Source organism: Anomaloglossus baeobatrachus, chromosome 2, assembly GCF_048569485.1.
Source record: "Anomaloglossus baeobatrachus isolate aAnoBae1 chromosome 2, aAnoBae1.hap1, whole genome shotgun sequence".
NCBI lineage: Eukaryota > Metazoa > Chordata > Amphibia > Anura > Aromobatidae > Anomaloglossus > Anomaloglossus baeobatrachus.
In genome coordinates, this window is record NC_134354.1 from 230,403,145 (window position 1) to 230,423,389 (window position 20,245).

At 47.7% G+C, this 20,245-nt stretch overlaps 1 protein-coding gene, 1 long non-coding RNA gene and 1 other non-coding gene across 4 annotated transcripts in view; 1 reads left to right on the forward strand and 2 right to left on the reverse strand.

The window, feature by feature from the left end:
• Positions 1 to 10,952, reverse strand: part of LEMD1 (LEM domain containing 1) — a 199,196-nt gene extending 188,244 nt beyond the window's left edge. Inside the window, exon 1 of the mRNA XM_075333672.1 lies at positions 10,906 to 10,952. Coding sequence (XP_075189787.1) covers positions 10,906 to 10,917 — 12 coding nt within the window. The 5' untranslated portion in view covers positions 10,918 to 10,952. The remainder of the gene's footprint in view (positions 1 to 10,905) is intronic.
• Positions 1 to 20,245, forward strand: part of LOC142289747 (uncharacterized) — a 265,036-nt gene that overhangs the window by 220,428 nt on the left and 24,363 nt on the right. The gene's annotated exons all lie outside the window — the stretch shown is intronic.
• On the reverse strand, positions 11,662 to 11,733 carry TRNAW-CCA (transfer RNA tryptophan (anticodon CCA)). Its single transcript has one exon. It is a non-coding gene; the product is annotated as a tRNA-Trp (tRNA).

Consider the following 20,245-nt stretch of genomic DNA (forward strand, 5'->3'; position numbering starts at 1 on the left):
GAAGTCCAACTGCCACTTTTAGGATGCCACTAAATTTCCTCAGTGTTTGCTAGTATAATGGCTTTGTAACAATGAGCTTGGGTTTGCAATGCAGAGGTGCTGCAAATAGATTTGCACCAGTGGGACACTAATGGAAGTCCAACTGCCACTTTTAGGATGCCACTAAATTTCCTCAGTGTTTGCTAGTATAATGGTTTTGTAACAATGAGCTTGAGTGTGCAATGCAGAGGTGCTGCAAATAGATTTGCACCAGTGGGACTCTAATGGAAGTCCAACTGCCACTTTTAGGATGCCACTAAATTTCCTCAGTGTTTGCTAGTATAATGGCTTAGTAACAATGAGCTTGAGTGTGCAAAGGGCAGGAGGGTACAGTGGCCGGTTGTGGGTCAGTGGACAGGGAAGGAAGCCTGCCTTTCTATCCCTCCTAATGGTGAAATGCAGCAAGGAACTCCCTGACCTTAGCTACACAGACGCTCTTATCTGTAGCTGTTAAAACCTCTTTCCACGAACCTGACTGTCACCTATGGCTCTGAGCCTGCTGGAATTAGCCCTTACAAGGACTGATAGGAACTTCTATCCCTATTCTATATAGCGCTGTGTGTAGAGCGTACACAGCAGTATCGGAGACAGGAGCTGCGCCAGCGGTGACTGACACCCAGACGCAGAAGGCAGATAATGGCGTCCAGACGGGAAAATGGCCATTTTTATAATGCAAGGGCATGTGACATGGACAGCCTATGACACATGCCCTTGCTTGTCTGGCAAAAGTCCACTTAGCTGTGTGTGTGTCTAGGATTGGCTGACATGCTGGCCCTCCCCACTACACGCGCTTAGGGAGGAAAGGAGGATCAGAAAAAAAAAAAATGGCGATCGCAGCAGCAGGGATCTGAACGCGCTGTTCCCGCACACTATACGCTGAAATTTCATAATAGTGTGAGTCACAGTGACTTACACTATTACAGCGGAAAGCCAGCTAGTAATTAGCTTGGCTTTTTGCTGCTAGAACCGTTCTCGAACGTAACTAGAACTATCGAGCTTTAGCAAAAAGCTCGAGTTCTAGTTTGATCTAGAACAGCCCCCAAAATCACTCGAACTGCTAACTGGCGAACCTCGAACCACGAACTGCGCTCAACTCTAGTCTTGATAAAGACTCTGTTTAGCGACAAGTAGTGATGTGCGAGCATGCTCGCCCCTGCTCACTACTTTATCCAGCATCAGTATGCTCAGGCATGCTCGTATCTCATATAGCTGCTGTTCAAGCATCATGCTAGAGTCTACGGCCCTCACGTTTCACTGCTTTTTCACAGCCAATCAATGTGTGCTGATTGCCTGCCATACTTGGTAATGCCATAGCCATGTTTGCTTCTGGCAATACTGCGATTGGCCAGGCACATCGCATCATCAGGTCTTATTTAAGACCCGGGGGGGTGCAATGTTAATCACACTGCAGTTTAGGGAAAATTGATCTAGGAGGGAGAGCTTAGATTAGACATACCTCCCAACTTTTAAAGAAGGAAAAGAGGGACAAAGTTTGCGGCGCGCGTAGCGCGCCGCGGCAAATTTTTAGGCCACGCCCCCTAACCACACCCATTTCACAGTCACGCCCATATCCACTCCCCATCCACACCCATTCAGCACAAACACGCAGGCAGCCGGCGGGCCTCCAGCACGGACACGCAGGCAGCCAGCGGGCCTCCAGCACGGACACGCAGGCAGCCGGCGGGCCTCCAGCACGGACACGCAGGCAGCCACAGTGAGGCGGCCGGTCGCCTTCACAGACAGGCGGCCGGCCGCCTTCACAGACAGGCGGCGGGCCGCCCGCACAGAGAGGCGGCCAGCCGCCCGCAGAGAGAGGCGGCCGGCCGCCCGCACAATGAGGCGGCGGGCCGCCCGCACAGACAGGCGGCAGGGGGGCGCCCGCACAGACAGGCGGCAGGGGGGCGCCCGCACAGACAGGCGGCAGGGGGGCGCCCGCACAGACAGGCGGCAGGGGGGCGCCCGCACAGACAGGCGGCAGGGGGGCGCCCGCACAGACAGGCGGCGGGGGGGCGCCCGCACAGACAGGCGGCAGGGGGGCGCCCGCACAGACAGGCGGCAGGGGGGCGCCCGCACAGACAGGCGGCAGGGGGGCGCCCGCACAGACAGGCGGCAGGGGGGCGCCCGCACAGACAGGCGGCAGGGGGGCGCCCGCACAGACAGGCGGCAGGGGGGCGCCCGCACAGACAGGCGGCAGGGGGTGAGGGGGGAGGGAGGGAAATCAGCGCTGGGGAGATTAGTTTACTGTACCAGCAGCAGCACAGGCAGCGCTCCTCTCTATGCCACGTCTACTAGGATGGTAGGAGGGAAAAGCAGGGAGGCGGAGAGAGAGTGGGTGGGCGGAGCCCGGGAGCCGGCCGTCCCGCCCGTGGCAACGGGACAAACAACGTAAAGCGTGAAAGTCCCGCTGTATCCGGGACGGTTGGGAGGTATGCAGCATGTTAGAATGTGTACATAAGATCCCGCTGGTGGTGGCCGCAGCTTATAGGCCCCAAATCTGGTGACAGGTTCCCTTTAAAGTGAACCTGTCAGGTGCAATATGCACTCAGAGCCAGGAGCAGTTCTGGGTACATATTGCTAATCCCTGCCTAACCGTCCCTGTATACACTAGCATAGATAAAGAGATCAAGAACAAATATTTTTAAAGATCTTATATCTTATGCTAATGAGCGCGGGGACTAGTCACAAGGGCGTTACTTCACTTGGCTAGTCGGCTCGCATAGCATGTTAGCATGTTATTACGCCCCTGTGTGAGTACTAACACGCTATATGAGCCGACTAGCCAAGTGAAGTAACGCCCTTGGGACTAGTCCCCGCGCTAATTAGCATAAGATATAAGCTCTTTAAAAATACTTTTTCTATAGATGCCTTTATCTATGCTGGTGTATACAGGGACAGTTAGGGAGGGATTAGCAATATACACCCAGAACTGCTCCTGGCTCTGAGTGCAGATTGCACCTGATAGGTTCCCTTTAAAGGGAACCTGTCACCAGAAATTTAGCAAAAAAAATAAAAGATTCCCCTCTGCAGCTCCTGGGATGAATTCTGGAAAGGTTCCTGTTGCTATTGTGCCCCCTTTGAGACCTAAAATAATACTTTATGAAGTCTTACCTTTTTGTATGCAAATCTGTTTTTATGGTCACGGGGGCGGGCTGCCTGGCGTCCGTTATTCCCCCTCCTGCCGTTGTACGCCGTCCCCCATTGCTCATTTCCATACATGAGGACGCCTTCCTCATGTAACTGTCCTCCTGAAGTTTTGTGCATGCCCAGTGCCACTCTCGCGGGAGTAAGCACTGTGCAAAGTGTGAACGCTTTTGAGGTGATTGCGCAGGCGCGAGATTATGGGCGGCGCTGTGATTGTCATCAGCAGCGTCATCCAAGTACCTTCCCATAATCTCGTGCCCGCGCTTCTCACTCTGCCTCCACCGTTATGCGCAAGCACTGGCCATATGAACCACGTTACCTATTATCATGGGCGCGAGATTATGGGCGGCGCTGTGATTGTCATCAGCAAAGTCATCCAAGTACCCGCCCATAATCTCGTGCAAGCAGTAATAGGTAACATGGTTCATATGGCCAGCACTTGCGCATAACGGTGGAGTCAGAGGGAAAAGTGCGGGCACGAGATTATGGACGGGTACTTGGTTAACGCTGCTGATGACAATCACAGCGCCGCCCATAATCTCGTGCCTGCGCAATCACCTGAAAAAGCGTTCACATGCGCAAAACTTCGGGAGGACAGTTACATGAGGAAGGCGTCCTTGTGTATGTAAATGAGCAATGGGGGACTGCGTAAAGCGGCAGGAGGGGGAATAACGGACGCCAGACAGCCCGCCCCCGTGACCATAAAAACACATTTGCATACAAAAAGGTAAGACTTCATAAAGTATTTTTGTAGGTCTCAAAGGGGGCACAATAACAACAGGAACCTTTCTAGAAGCAGCCCAGGAGCTGCAGAGGGGAATCTATTACTTTTATTGTGAAATTTCTGCTGACATGTTCCCTTTAACTGGTAGAGGAGCCAGGATAAAGCAGAGCTGAAGCTGTTGGGAAGCTAGGACCCAGCAGCTCTGCTCCACAGGCAGGAGACCACTGATCGGTAATAGAAGCCTGCAGATGTCACTCTGCATAGGTTATTGTCACTGCTATCTGCAGGAGAGAGAAGTGCTGATTGCACGGTCTCCTCAGCTTCCTGACTCCCCGCGTGTCTGCAGCAGTGAGAAGCCGCACACGGGGAATCAGAGAACAGCTGCAGACAAACGCAGGCTCCGGGACTGGGGGGGGTCGGCTCTGGTGCAGGGGGGGGGGGGCTCTGCTGCAGGGGGGGGAGTCGCTCTGCTGCAGGGGGGGGGGGTCGCTCTGCTGCAGGGGGTGATTCATACCTCAGCAGCAGTCACAGGAGTAGGTGCGCGCTCGGCTCTGTAATGAATAGTAGAAGGGAGAAACAGCGAGGCGGGGCTACAGTGGGTGGGTGGAGCCGGGATAAACAGCTTCACGGGCGGGACCGGGATCAAAGGCTCAGAAGAGGGACTGTCCCGCTGTATCCGGGACGGTTGGGAGGTATGGATTAGAGCAGGCCCATAGGCAGGTTTTGCTGGAAAACAGTCCTTCTATACTTATACTGCTGCTGCAACCTAAAGCCAAACGTCCCTTTCAGCACTAACTACTGTCCTTTATTTTGGTAAGACTGCTGTTACCTGCATTGTGTGTAGAGATAGCTAGTGGAGGAGGGATAGTTTTGGATTAGAGCAGGCATATAGGCAGGATTTATTTAAAAACAGTGCTTCTATACTAATATTGCTGCTGCAACCTAAAGCCAAAAGTCTGTTTCAGGGCTAATTACTGTCCTTTATTCTACTAAATATGCTGTTACCTGCAATTGAGTGTAGGAATAGCTATTTGAGGTGTGAGAGCCTAGATTATAGCAAACATATAGGGAGGGTTTTGTAACGCCTGCCTGGATCCACAGACTCAGATGGGCTGTAAAGGGGAGGCTAGAGGGAAGCCACTCACCAAGTAGGACCCCCAGAACCCTGAAACCCTTTAACCCCTATACAGGGATTTGGAATTACACAGGACCCTGGAGATCACTACCTGTGGAAGGCTGCAGTCCGATGAGAGTAGTAGTCAGGCAGGGTCAAACCAGGAATTGCGGAACAGGGACAGAATCGGCAGGCAGTGACGTAGTCAGCAAACGTAGCAGAGGTCAGATCCGGGTCGGGCAGCAAGGTACAAAAACAGTAGGCAGAAGGGTAGTCAAAAACACGCATAAGTCAACACAGGAATCACCAACAGAATAGGATGTAACAGGAGCCAGGAAAATCAGAACTATATCTGGCAGTAATCATGTGACAGGAGGGGAAATAAGAAGGGTGTGGTGTCCTCCCATTGGCTGTAGCTGAACGCTGGCAACTTCAGCTGGAATACACATGCCACCCACAGTCAGCCAGCGGTACTGCAGATCCCAAGCTAACCCAGCCCAGTGGATTGGATGACCGGAGCCTGCGCCCACTGATGCCGCTGGCATCGACTTCTCTCCCATCACCAGCACTATCCACGGCAGGAACATGGCGTCGCCTGGCGATCGGAGCAGAAGTCGCTGGAGCAGACTCCGGCGGTGACGTAACAGGTTTATTGCAAAACAGTCCTTCTATACTTAAACTGCTGCTGCAACCTAAAACAAAAAGTCCTTCTGAGGAGTTAATTACTTTCCTTTATTCTAGTAAAACTGCTGTTATCTGACTTGAATGTAGGGATAGCTGCTGGAGGAGAGATAATTTGGAATTAGAGCACAGATGTAGGCAGAATTTATTGAAAAACAGTCCTTCTATTATTATACTGCTGCTGCAAAATAAAACCAAAACAACTTTTAAGGGCAAAATACTGTCCTTTATTTTAGTAAGGCCCCCTTCACACGTCCGTGAAAAACACGCACGTGTGTTACGGGCCGTTTTTCGGGTCCGTGTCCCGTTTTTGTGTCCGTTTTTATGGTCCGTGTGGCACCTGTGTGAATTGCGTATGCTAGCCGTGTTTGTGTGTAGAACGTCCGTGTGTGCGTGTGGAATTAACGTGTATGTGTACGTGGAATGTCCGTGTGGAATGTCCGTGTGTGTGATGCACAATGTCGTTTATAAATGTCGGCTGACAGCAGACAGAGTTGCGCGATGAGAATGAACTCGGGTGAACTTCACCCGACTTCATCCTCATACCGCGGCTCTGTCTGTGTCGAGTACTGATTAGCGGTCACCTGTGAAGGATTCACCGGTGACCGCTAATCCCCCGAGTGACTGAAGTTTCCCCCCCTCTCTCATACTCACCGTTCCTCGATCCCCGGCGCGGCGCTGCACGGCATTCACACTGCTGCGGCGGCTTTTACTATTTTGAAAAAGCTGGCCGCTCATTAAACAATCTCCTATTCCCTGCTTTCCCCGCCCACTGGCACCTATGATTGGTTGCAGTGAGACACGCCCCCACACTGAGTGACAGGTGCCTCACTGCACCCAATCACAGCAGCCGGTGGGCGTGTCTATACTGTGCAGTAAAATAAATAAATAAATAATTAAAAAAAAACGGCATGCGGTCCCCCCCAATTTTAATGCCAGCCAGATAAAGCCATACGGCTGAAGGCTGGTATTCTCAGGATGGGGAGCTCCACGTTATGGGGAGCCCCCCAGCCTAACAATATCAGCCAGCAGCCGCCCAGAATTGCCGCATACATTATATGCGACAGTTCTGGGGCTGTACCCGGCTCTTCCCGATTTGCCCTGGTGCTTTGGCAAATCGGGGTAATAAGGAGTTAATGGCAGCCCATAGCTGCCAATAAGTCCTAGATTAATCATGTCAGGCGTCTCCCCGAGATTCCTTTCATGATCAATCTGTAAATTACAGTAAATAAACACACACACACCCGAAAAATCCTTTATTAGAAATAAAAAACACACACATATACCCTGGTTCACCACTTTAATCAGCCCGAAAAAGCCCTCCATGTCCGGCGTCATCCAGGATGGTCCAGCGTCGCATCCAGCTCTGCTGCATGGAGGTGACAGGAGCTGCAGAAGACACCGCCGCTCCGGTCACCTCCACGCAGCAACTGAGGTGAGAAGCGCGATCAGCTGAGCTGTCACTGAGGTTACCCGCTGTCACTGGATCCAGTAACAGTGGGTAACCTCAGTGACAGCTCAGCTGATCGCGCGGCTGTCTTCATTTGCCGCGTGGAGCTGTCGGGAGCGGCGGTGTCTTCTGCAGCTCCTGTCACCTCCATGCAGCAGAGCTGGATGCGACGCTGGACCATCCTGGATGACGCCGGACATGGAGGGCTTTTTCGGGCTGCTTAAATTGTTGAACCAGGGTATATGTGTGTGTTTTTTATTTCTAATAAAGGATTTTTCGGTTGTGTGTGTTTATTTACTGTAATTTACAGATTAATCATGAAAGGAATCTCGGGGAGACGCCTGACATGATTAATCTAGGATTTAGTGGCAGCTATGGGCTGCCATTAACTCCTTATTACCCCGATTTGCCAAAGCACCAGGGTAAATCGGGAAGAGCCGGGTACAGCCCCAGAACTGTCGCATATAATGTATGCGGCAATTCTGGGCGGCTGCTGACTGATATTGTTAGGGTGGGGGGCTCCCCATAACGTGGAGCTCCCCATCCTGAGAATACCAGTCTTCAGCCGTATGGCTTTATCTGGCTAGCATTAAAATTGGGGGGGACCGCACGCCGGTTTTTTTTAATTATTTATTTATTTATTTTACTGCACAGTATAGACACGCCCACCGGCTGCTGTGATTGGGTGCAGTGAGGCACCTGTCACTCAGTGTGGGGGCGTGTCTCACTACAACCAATCATAGGCGCCGGTGGGCGGGGAAAGCAGGGAATAGGAGATTGTTTAATGAGCGGCCGGCTTTTTCAAAATAGTAAAAGCCGCCGCAGCAGTGTGAATGCCGTGCAGCGCCGCGCCGGTGATCGGGGAACGGTAAGTATGAGAGAGGGGGGGAAACTGACCGACAGACTGTGAGAGAGGGACAGAGAGACCGACAGAGAGACCGACCGACGGACTCAGGGAGATTGACCGACATACACAGAAATAGAAAGAATAGCCGACATCACTAGAAATAAAAACACCAAACGGACACGGACTATAGGTAGATGCATACGTGTTTACTAACGTGTGTGCACATACCCATAGACTTTCATTGTGTCCACGTGTGCGTGCTCCGTGCAGATAACGGACATGCATCCGTGCAAAACGCAAACACATACGGATCACGGACACGCACACACGGACATAATGAAATAACGCACGTGTGACCACAATCATAGATTAACATTGGTGCACGTTTGGCCGTGTCTCCGGTATATACGGAAACGGACCAAACACGAACGTGTATCACGGACGTGTGAAGGGGGCCTTAAACTGATGTTATGTGCATTGAGTGTAGGGACAGCTGCTGGAGGAGGAAGAACTTAGATTAGTGCAGACATATATAGGCAAGTTTTTTTGACTTGCAGTCCTTCTGTACTTGTACTGCTGCTTAAAGCTAAAACAAAAAGTGCTTTTCAGGACTTATTACTGTCCTTTACTGTCCTAGTAAAACCACTTTTACCTGTATTGCTTGTACGGATAGATGGTGGAGGAGAGATCATTTTTGATTAGAGCAAGCATATAAGCAGGGTTTATTGCAAACAGTCCTTCTATACTTGTACTGCTGCTGGAACTTAAAACCAAAAGATCTTTCCAGAGTTAATTACTGCCTTTCTCGTAGTAAAACTGCTGTTACCTGCTTTTAAAGCAGGGTTAAATAAAAAAAGAAAAATCGTCCAAGCTCTCAACATCTCAGAGCACTGTTCAATCCATCATAAATGGAAAGAATTTGGCAGAGCTACAAGCCACCAAGACATGGCTGTCCACCTAAGCTGACATCCCAAGCAAGAAAAGCACTAATCAGAGAAGCAGCTAAGAGGCCCATAGTCACTCTGGAGGTGCTGCAGAGATCATAGCTCAGGTGGGAGATTCTGTCCACTGGACAACTATTAGGCCTAAGCCACATGGCATGAAAATCGGAGCGAGTGGAATGCGATGTTTTATCGCATTCCACTCGGACCAATATTAGCCTATGTCCAAGCACCTATGAGCGATTATTTTCTCAGCCCTAATCAGACCAAGAAAACAATCGCAGCATGCTGCGGGTGCAATGCGAGTCATGTTTGTCTTGCACACATACAAGTCCATGAGGCAAGAAAAAAATCACACTGCACTCACAGTACACCGGTGTACCGTGAGTGCAGGGCGAGAATGGCAATAGCTGGCTACGGAGGAGAGAGGGAGATAAATCCCTCCCCTCTGCAGCGCCTGCCCGCCCCTCCGCAGAGCCGTCCCGTCCCTCCTCAGAGCCAGCCCACCCCCCGCAGCTGAGGTCCGATCGCATGATCGGGCCTCAGTCGCAGTGACACTCGCATGACACTTTGCTCCTGCTGTGCTGCCAGCGTGAGCTGAGTGTCATGCGAGGATCGCAGCAGATCCCCGTGTGGCCCTGGCCTTAGGGTTCGCTCACATCTGTGTATAAATACGATGAGTACAATGAGATAAAAAATTGGATTGTACTTGTACCCATGTTATTTAATGAGGCAGTGCTGATCTGCAATATTTTTCCTCAGCTGTATATGGCCTGAGCAAAAAATTGCAGTAAGCTGAGACTCACTAATGCAAATGGGTGCAAGAAAAAAAGCAGATAATTCGTATGCTTTCCGATTTTTACAGATACATTACCATTCTGTAGCATAGAATACTGTAAATGGTCCAGTAAATGAATGTTGATAGCTGCTGAAAAAAAAATGCATTGCATACAGATGGCATACGCATGTCATATGGATGCTTGGCAAGAAAAATATTGCATACTTGCATAGCACTCGCATGACATATGGAATACCAAATGGATTTTACTCGTCCAACTTTTTGGATCAAAATGTGAGCAAACGCTTAGTAGAATACTCCATAAATCTGGCTTTTATGAAATAATGACAAAACGAAAGCCATTTTTGAAAGCAAGCCATCAGGAGTCCCATTTTCAGGTTGCAAAAAGCCATATAGGGGACATGGCTAGCATGTGGAAAAAGGTGCTCTGGTCAGAGGAGACAAAAGCAGAACTTTTTGGGCTAAATGCAAAGCGCTACATGTGGCAGAAAATTAACACTGCACATCACCCTGAAAACACCATCCACACCATCAAGCGTGGTGGCAGCATCATGCTCTGGGAATGCTTTTGTTCAGCAGAGACAGGGAAACTTGTTCGAGCTGGTGGGAAGATGGATGAAGCTAAATACAGAACAAAACCTGTTAGGGCCAGTAAAATAACTGATACTGGGGCGTACGTTCACCTACGACAATGGCCCTCAGAGCATATTCATGTGCATAAATGACCCAATCACAGTCCAGACCTAAATCCCAATGTGAATCTTTGGCAAGACTTGAAAATTGCTCATCACAGATAATTTCCATTTAATCTCACTGAGCTTTATTACAAGGAAGAATGGGCAAAAAAAATCTGTCTTTAGATGTGCAAAGCTGGTAGAGACATACCCCAAGAGACTTGCAGCAGTAATTGCAGAGAAAGGTGGTCCTATAAAGTTATGACTCAGGGGGATAAATACTAATGCACCTCACAATTTTCAGGTGTATATTTTAAAAATATTTAGAAACCATCATTTGTTTTACACTTCACAAAGACTTGCTCTTTTGTGTTGATATATTATATAAAATCACTAAAAAATACATTTAAGTTTGTGGGTGTAATGTGAAGAAATTTACTGGGTATGAATACTTTTTGAAAGCTCTGTATGTGAAATAAGACGAGAAAGACTCACCTTTGCTAACATTGTACATGAATAATCCTTTGGCTCCACGGATCTGGTCGTCAATTTACCAGTTGTCCCTCTTTGAACCAAGTTTGCGAGGTACTAACCACTCCATACTGGGAACACCCTAAAAACCTGCCATTTTGGAGAAACCACACGTTTGTTATCTAGCTACACTAATTAGATTTTGGTCAAAGTCTTTGATCTTTGCTTTTTCTATTTGTTATGCGTCCAACTTAATCACTTTAAAAGCTGTCACTAGGTAATCAGTATTAATTATGTCACTTGCCAGTGATTTTATTGATATGACTGATTATTGTATATTTAAAAGTGGGTAGAGAAAAAAAGCAATGTCCATAAAGAAAGCAAAGTTCCCCTAATCAAATTTGAGCACAAAAGCCTTTTGTCCAGGAGTCAGGCGAGCTGCCATTGTATCACATGCACTGCTGAAGGCTGCATTTTCTACTCTGCTGCTACGCAATATATTAGTCCTGGAAGACACCAATAAACACCCTGGTACGTTCTCATTTTAAAGCACATGAACAGCATGGAAGATTTGCATGATTAGACACTTAGAAGTGGACTCATTAGAAACATTGGTTCACAGTGCGAGTCAAAGGCTGGCAGCATGCTGGTAACATGACGATAAAAAAAGACCAATCACTCTACATCCTTGTCAAAGAGTACTTTGATGGATGAAAGAAGTACGTATTAGGGCTATTGGCTATTGCTAGCAAATTACTATGCTGGGAAAAAAAAAATTATTGACCCCGACGTGATTCGAACACGCAGCCTTCTGATCTGGAGTCAGACGCGCTACCGTTGCGCCACGAGGTCTGCAGAAGGCAGCTTTATCTACTATGCTTTAGGAAGTCTTTTTGCTGTAGCAGGATTCATTAAACACAGTGTTACATTCACATTTAGAAGAAGACGTGTGTCTTGACAGCAAGCGAGATTTTCAGAGTCTAGCAACCGGTCTCACACAAAGGGTCTGCACAACAGTCAGGGGAGAATAGAAAGCCCAAGAACATGAGAAGCAGTGGAAAGCAAACACTCTGCTTGAATACTATCTTTGTATTAGAGCCCTCTATTGGATGAGATAAATAAATACAGTATAAGTGTTGTTTTTACATATTGGGGAAATTTGTGCACGGGTTTGTCTTGATATTGCATTGTAAATCACACAAAAAGTAATGATTTACATTAGTTGATGGGCACTCCTTTTTTTTCTTAAATTGCCTTCTGCTAAATCTGAAGCCATGGCAACTTAATGGATGAAGCGTCTGTAAGAAGATCGATCTTGTGCAAGCCTAGATTGGTCCATTAGGGTCTTCTTTGCTGTTATCTTGATAATATCAAGCCATCAGGTTGCTCATCTTCCACTTCACTTTGTTCCTTCTGTTCTTACAATCATGATGTCCTTCTCCAGTGATTGCTCTTTGTATGATGTGTCCAAAGTAGGCATGGTGTAGCTTGATGATCCTTGCTTCGATTGACATGTCTGACTTGATGTGTTCCAAATTCGATTTGTTTGTTGTTCTTGCCATCCATGGTATTGATAACATTCTTCTCCAGTGACACATTTCAAAGGCGTCGATTCTTCCTCTTTCTTTATCATGCAGGTTTCACATCTGTATGTTACAATAGAGAAGACCAAACTATGTAAGGGGTACATCTCACATAGTGAGATCGCTAGCGAGATCGCTGCTGAGTCACAAGTTTTGTGACGTACCAGTGACCTCATCAGCGATCTCGCTGTGTGTGACACTAAGCAGCGACCTGGCCCCTGCTGTGAAATCGCTGATCGTTACACACTGTTCTGGTTCATTTTTTGCTCGTTGGTCTCCTGCTGTGCAGCACACATCGGCGTGTTTGACGGCGGGAGACCAATGAGCACCGACTGTGTAAGCACAGTATGCTGGTAACCAGGGTAAATATCGGGTAACTCAGCAAAGCGCTTAATCCCCCTTAATCCCCCTTACCGTGCTTCGGCAGCACATATACTAAAAATTGGAACGATACAGAGAAGATTAACAAATGGCGCCCAACGCACCTTAGGACGGAGCTTCTGGATGACGGACGGCCATGCTGACACCTTGATTCGAAAAGGCAACTACACGAGAGGGGAGATTGCGCACTCCACAATGCAGGTAAGAAAATTTGTCTTATCTCACCTCGCAGACCTCATGCGTGTACTTGCATTTCGAAAGGGGGCGTTGGGCTGGCCCAGTCTAGATACCTAATGATTACATAAGCAAGGATGATTGACCTTAGGGAGATCAACATCCAGCACCACGGAGACACCATTTCTCAACGCAGTGATTCTAGAACAAGGCCCCCTGGGAAAATATGCAAAACAGGACTGCTGCGGAAAGACCATCACATGTCTCAACGCTGGCAGGAAACTAGCCAGGTCTTTCACCGGGAAGGAACAACCACGGGAAGGGCAGTCTCCACTCAAGGAAACCGCCTATGCTAAAACATGGTATCCGTCCACAGACAGCTGTTTCGGGGTATTTGCCCCTCATCAGTGTGGAGTAGGAAACTGGCTAGTGGGAGCAATGCCTAGTAAAAGACTACATAAGCAAGGATGATTGACCTTAGAGAGATCAACATCCAGCACCACGGAGACACCATCACGTGTTTCTCAACGCAGTGATTCTAGAACAAGGCCCCCTGGGAAAATATGCAAAACAGGACTGCCGCGGAAACACCATCACATGTCTCAACGCTGGCAGGAAACGAGACAGGTCTTCCCGTGGTTGTTCCTTCCCGGTGAAAGACCTGCTGGTGGTGTTATTGTTGTATGTAAAATGTACGCAGTTTCTGGTGTGGAACACCGTAGGAAAGTTGAAATTGAAAAAAGAGAAGTGTTAGTTTTCTATTTGAAAATCTGTGAATAAGGTCAAATTAGACCACCAAGTTTAATTGTAAGGGACACACGTATGTTGAAAAAGAGAATGGAGAATCCTCCCAAGGGGGGAGATTAGATGAGAATTGATTGAAGGTACAGGATGTGATATGGAATGTCAAGGGAAGTGAAAGTATTGAGATGGTTTGAAGAAATGTAATTCTGAATCTAGTAACTACTCTATGTGTATTTTACCTGTCTGTGAAAATGGCTTCTCCAGGCCCATTATTAGAAGCAATGCCCTCCACCCTATAAGCTGTCCCATAGGGTGGACTTGTGTACTGTCTGTGGAGCACTGTGTCCACGTAAGCCCACCCCATTATTTCCTGTCCTGAATGTAGATTTCTTTCTGTCACTCTGTGTTTGGGTGGGGTATGGTATGGGGATACTATGTCAGGGTCTGACAGGAGATAGTGATACGCTGGAGACTCGACCCTGACCACCATTAGGTCTACCGTCGAGATGAGGGCGAGCACAGGGTCCCTATTCACAGGGTCAGCCCAGTTGTCCCTATATAATCCATATTCCCAGTGACAGATTGAATACCTCCTGAATGTAGATGGCACCACCCATGTACCTCCCTCCCAGGCCTCTTCAGACGCCATTTTTGGCCAACACCTACTTCCTCTTCTAGCGGCCGTTTTATCTCAGACACTACATAGTTCCTCTTTTGACGCCATTTTAGTCACATGAAAGTCCAGACTGTCTGAGTCTTATGATGTCTGAATGCAGATATAGGTGTGGTACACAGTTCAAGCACTTATCTTAAATCCTGGTTTTTGGATATCTTCATATAACTCTTAATAGTTCATAATCTTGTCCATAACATTCCCCCCTTTGGAGATAGCCAAAAGTATTTCCTTACTTTTTTCCGAGTCTATTGATTTGTCCTAATGCCGATGGTTACCCCACTCATATACGAGATAGCCCATCCCTTGTGGATGAATCTCCCCACCCAACAGACTATGCATAGGAAGTCAGATCCTGACCGTATCCTCTTGACTGTCCTCATGGCTATGTTCCATGCTGGCACACGTTATTAAGGAAGGGGGGGGAAGTGGAGGTAGTCCTCTCATCAGCTCATATTTATCATGGTTGGTTTCACTCAGAGTCTTATATTCCTCAGTCCTCAGGCGGTAATGATGGGAAATCATCAAAGGTGGGATGCACAGTCATCTTCTGGTCCACAGGCTTGGATATCATCTTCTTGGCACAAAGGATTGGAGAGAAGAGGGAAGACAGAAATCTCCTGGTCTCAGGTCCGACATCTTTTGTAGTGGGATGCATGGATCTTTGTCAGAAAGTAAGAGAGCGAGAGAGAGAGAAAGAGAGAGAGATAGAGGTTGAGAAGAGAGGAAGAGAGAGAGAAAGATTGAGCAGAGAGAGTGAGAAGAGAGGACGAGAGAGAAAGATTGAGAAGAGAGGAAGAAAGAAAGAAAGAGAAAGAGAAAGAGAGAGAGATCTAGATCTGGTTGGATCTGGAGGAGAAAACTCAAGAACGTATATTAGGCAAATGTTTAGTTAAACAAACAACAAGTTTAGTTAAAGTATCTGGGGGTACTTCTAAACAGGATTTCATAGGGTCTCAACTTAGTGGTCCCCGTTGAGGTGTGTCTGACACTGAACAATGCAAGGGGAAGACTCTCATGCCCTTGCTTTCTACACTGCCCAATCCTCCCAACCCTCCCTCTATTCTGTGGCTGGTATGGGGTGTGTAGGGTCGGTTCTGTGTCTAAGGCCTGCCATATCTCTTTGGCTGGCAGTAACAGCAGGTCACTAGAAACATCCTATGGTCTCTGGGAGCCCACAGCCGCACCCTATCTCAGTCCTTTTCTTGTTCTGAGACTTGCTCCTGTAGGGTCAGTGCAATGTTTTCTCAAGACTTTCCATCTTTCCTTTCTTCTTCATGTCGGGGTCATTTAAAAAGCACAGATTGACTGACTGTTTCTTTGGTAAATGGTCTTGGGGCTCCTTTGGATGTTCTGTCAGTGAGGGCACTTCTTACTGCTTCCCTTGACTCCTCCAATGTAGGCCTCAACCCTGCTCACCGCAACTGTCTGGCTGTAGCAAAGCTTCCGTCAGTTCTTCTATGGCCTCATGGTGGCGTACAGTTCCATTGGCGGTGATCAAGTCTCTTGTCTTCCATACAGAGTAGATGTTGGCTGCCATCTTGCAGGCTTCAGTGAGAGCACATACCTCTGCTTCTTTTGCAGACAGAGATGCGGGTAGCGACTGCTCTATCAGCACAGCGTCTTCTGCTACCACCACCATACCCGTGTGGAACTGTCTTCTTGATGCACATCTTGATCCATCCACAAAGGAGTTAAGTCAGGGTCCAAAGGTGTATCCGTCACTTTATCGAATCCAGAGTTTCCTGCCTCAGCTATGCCAGAGTCGACTACCTCTTCCACCAAAGTGTCAGAGGTGGGACACTCCTCCCTTGGAAGAGGGAGAATTGTAGCAGGATTAAGGACTGCACACCAGGAGATGTGACTTTGTCAGGGAGTAGTGATGTCATACGAGCATTGATCTTCAACTGGTGCTTTAGGTAGGTGTTCAATCTGGCTGAGTAGTATTCAAAGGGCTGCTGTCTTCCTTCATGGCAAAAAGGTAGAATGACTTCTGGGCTGAAGATGAAGTGATGATACTCTTCAGGTGACTGTGAATGCAGCACATCTGTATGTGGGGTTGTCTTGTAAGCTGCAAGATTCATCTCCATACCTCTTGCCACTTGAAGGAGGGTGTCTTGGTCCTTCACTCTGTAATCAGGAGTTACCAGCTGTAGTTGTTTGCATATGGGCTCTCGGAGACCTGATACAAAGGACTATACCCAAGTTTGTAAGAAAGAGCAATGGGTGTAAACTGGGGTCAGGAGAACACTGAAATTCTAAAAACTAAGATCCCCTAAAACCCAGGGGAAAAAGAGCACAAGAGTGTTTGGTAACTAGCAAGCAGCACCCCCCTGACTATATACACACAACTAGCAATAGCAGTGGAGCGTGCCTACTCTACCTCTCCTGTTCTGACCCTGTAACTGGGGACCCTGCACTCTCCCTCATCCAAATGTTAGACCTAATGGTGGACAGGGCTGAGCCTCCAGCGTATCCCTATCTCCAGTCAGACCCTGCTTAGTAACCCGATATTTACCTTGATTGCCAGCGTGCACCGCTTATCGCTGGCTCCCTGCACACGTAACCAGGGTACACACTGGGTTACTAAGCAAAGCGATTTGCTTAGTTACCCGATATTTACCCAGGCTACGTGTGCAGAGAGCCAGCGCTAAGCGGTGTACGCTGGTAACCAAGGTAAATATCGGGTAACCAAGCAAAGCGCTTTGCTTGGTTACCCAATATTTACCCTGATTACCAGCATACATGCTTACAGGCTTCCAGCGCTGGCTCCCTGCACACGTAATCATGGTAAATATCGGGTAACTAAGCAAAGCACTTTGGTTGGGTAGGCGGATCTTCCGGCCTGATCACCCTCCATCCTGTTATACACGTGGTAAGCTGTTTCATCGCTCTATGTTTATGTGTATATTAGCCACAACTATCTTTGGGTCAGTTGCTTTTTGGCCTAATCGCCCTCCATTCTGCCATATGTGGTAAGCCTTTTTGCCGCTTTGGGTTTATATATATATTACCCACTGTTATTCTTGATCTGTTACGGGCTATATTAGGCCAATCAACATTATGGGACTTATTTCATCGTCCCTCTTCTATTCCCTCTTTTCAGTGGTAAATATTTATATATATGTATATTTCTTTGCCATAGCTACACAGTGACGTATATATAGATTGACTTATCCACGTGATTATGCCAGACCTTTGACAACAGTAATGTCTATAATATGGGCTAATACTGTAGCATTGTATCTATGATATATACGATCAAGTACATCATAAATGGTTGCCCTTTCACGATAATTATTGTCTGTAATGTGGGCTAGTATTATAGTGCTACATTTATGATATATGACAGCAGTAATGTCTATAACATAGGCTAACATTGTAGCATTGTATCTATGATATATATGATCAAGTACATTATGAATGGTTGCCCTTTTCACGATATTATTGTCTGTAATGTGGGCTAGTATTATAGCGTTACATCTATGACATATGTGGTTATGCACATTATAAACCTACATGTATGCCGACGGACACATATCTCATTATTATATCATTTAATGCTTGTCCAAGGTCTGGCATTCATTAGATTCTGCGACTATATTCATTGTCGGTTGGTCCTGTTCTTGGTGTTTTTATATCAATTTTATCTGTGTGTCCTTTTCAGCACTGGTCAATAAAAGATTTCTTTTTCACCCTATGGACGTTTGATCGTTTTTTCTCTCCCTTTTCACATTTCCATTATGCGATTTGTCCAGTATGGATATGTAGTCAATGGTTGCACTATATAAGGGATTTATACTCATACTATCGTATGTATCACGATAAATATGCAACCTTTCTTCCTGTGTGTTCTTTTCATTTGTAACTTGGTTACCAAGCGCAGAGTCGCTGGTGGCTGGTCGCTGGTGAGATCTGCCTGATTGACAGCTCACCAGCGACCATGTAGCGATGCACCAGCGATCCTGACCAGGTCAAATCGTGGTCGGAATCGCTGGTACATCGATTAGTGAGACGGTACCCTAAGAGCCGTGTCTCTTCTTTGCCATTGAAATGTTCCTTAATTTAAAGACTAGTGTCTTTTGCCCAACTTTGTCCATTGACTTCACTGTTAATTTGCCCATAGCTATTCTCTTATCTAATGGTAATGTGTTATGGTACCCACATACTTGCTAAGTTTTATTTTTGATGTAGTATTGTGGCTCAGCATCAGACAGCCAATCTTGCCATACAACCCCATCCCAAGAAAACATCTGAAGCAATGGGTAACTAATAACACAGCACAGTTATCAGAGATTAGAGTCAGGTTGGACAACTGTTGCATTGGCTGCTTTGCCTAAATAACAGACCCAGTAATAAACACCATACCCAAATCACACCCTTAAGCAAATTCATATCCCAGATCCACTAAACAAAAAAATATGAGGAGTTAGTTTGTATTATGGCCATAAAACGGAAGCCTACAACCCTCGTCACGGGAACCTCATGCTTGTAGGTCCCTGCACTAAATATATTTTGGAGGATATTTATTCCTCTTTTTGTTGCTATTTTTATATTTAGTGTAGGGACCTACAAGCATGAGGTTCCCATGATGCGGTTTGTAGGCTTCCGTTTTATGGCCATAATACCAACTAAAACCTCATTTTTAGCGATGTACACACTTACATACAGTTAGGTGCCTTCTTACGGGGGGTTGGTTTGGGGCAGATGGAGGGTGGCTATCATGAGACATGGGACTTTCCAGTCGCCATAACAACCACCTGGGGAGTGGGTGTAACTTGGGGTAGAGGTAGGTGCAACCATCCCACAAACTTCAGTCTAGTCGGAACCACAGTTCTGGCAACACAAACCACTTGGGACTCTTGTTTTTCTTCACGGGACCCGAGCTTGGAACGGGAGCTCAGCCCGGGTTCCTCACTTCTAAAGAGGACACCCTGCAGAAAGGACACTCTTTCTCTCTCCCTCTCTCTCAAATACCGGTGATAGCTTTCCGATTCACCTGGGATTGACTGGAGCCCGTGACAGCAGAGACCAGTACCTGGGGCACAGTATTCAATCAGTGAGTAAAGAAACCTGGAACCACAGCTGCTGACTGAGACTCTGATTACCGACATCGTCGCCCCGTGCTTCGGCGCTCCCAGGGACTGCCTCCCCCATCGTCCTCCCAGGGCCCGCTCCACCTATGGGGAGCAACAACACCTCAGCTGCATTAACACCGGCCCCAGCGAGGATTCCTGCAGCGGCGGCTAAATACCTGGCCACGTACCACAGGTGGCATCACGAGAAACCATCCCCATCACCCAACTTTCCCCTCCAAGGCCACCCGTGACACCTCCAGACCCGACCCTCAACAGCCTGGCTATGAGTAGGTTAACCTCCTGCCCCTTGGGGCGCTGCATTTGGCGTCACGAACAGGATATCGTGCCTATCCAAACGGGTACTGTGCACCCTTAAAAGACTGTGAACTTGGCGTCAACGAAAAACGACAGGAACCATTTTTTACAAAGAGCAGGAAAAGAATGGGCGTGTTTTCATGGGTGGAACCTGAGAAATGCGCAAAAGCGCAGGAGTCGCCCAGAAAGATTCCCGCTGCTGGCAGTCACCAGGAAACCCCGTACCTCCCAGTAAGGGCGGGAACTGAAAGATATGTCTGCTGAGGAGGAAGCAGAGGCTATTCCGGTGGCAGCAGCAAGAGTCGCCCCTGTGCTACCTTTTACCATGCCGTACCTCCTGGGAGCAACCTGGTTACTCCAGTATTCTGGAGAAGCCTACACTCTAGCTGAGTTCAAAGAAAGGCTGTACAGTTTGT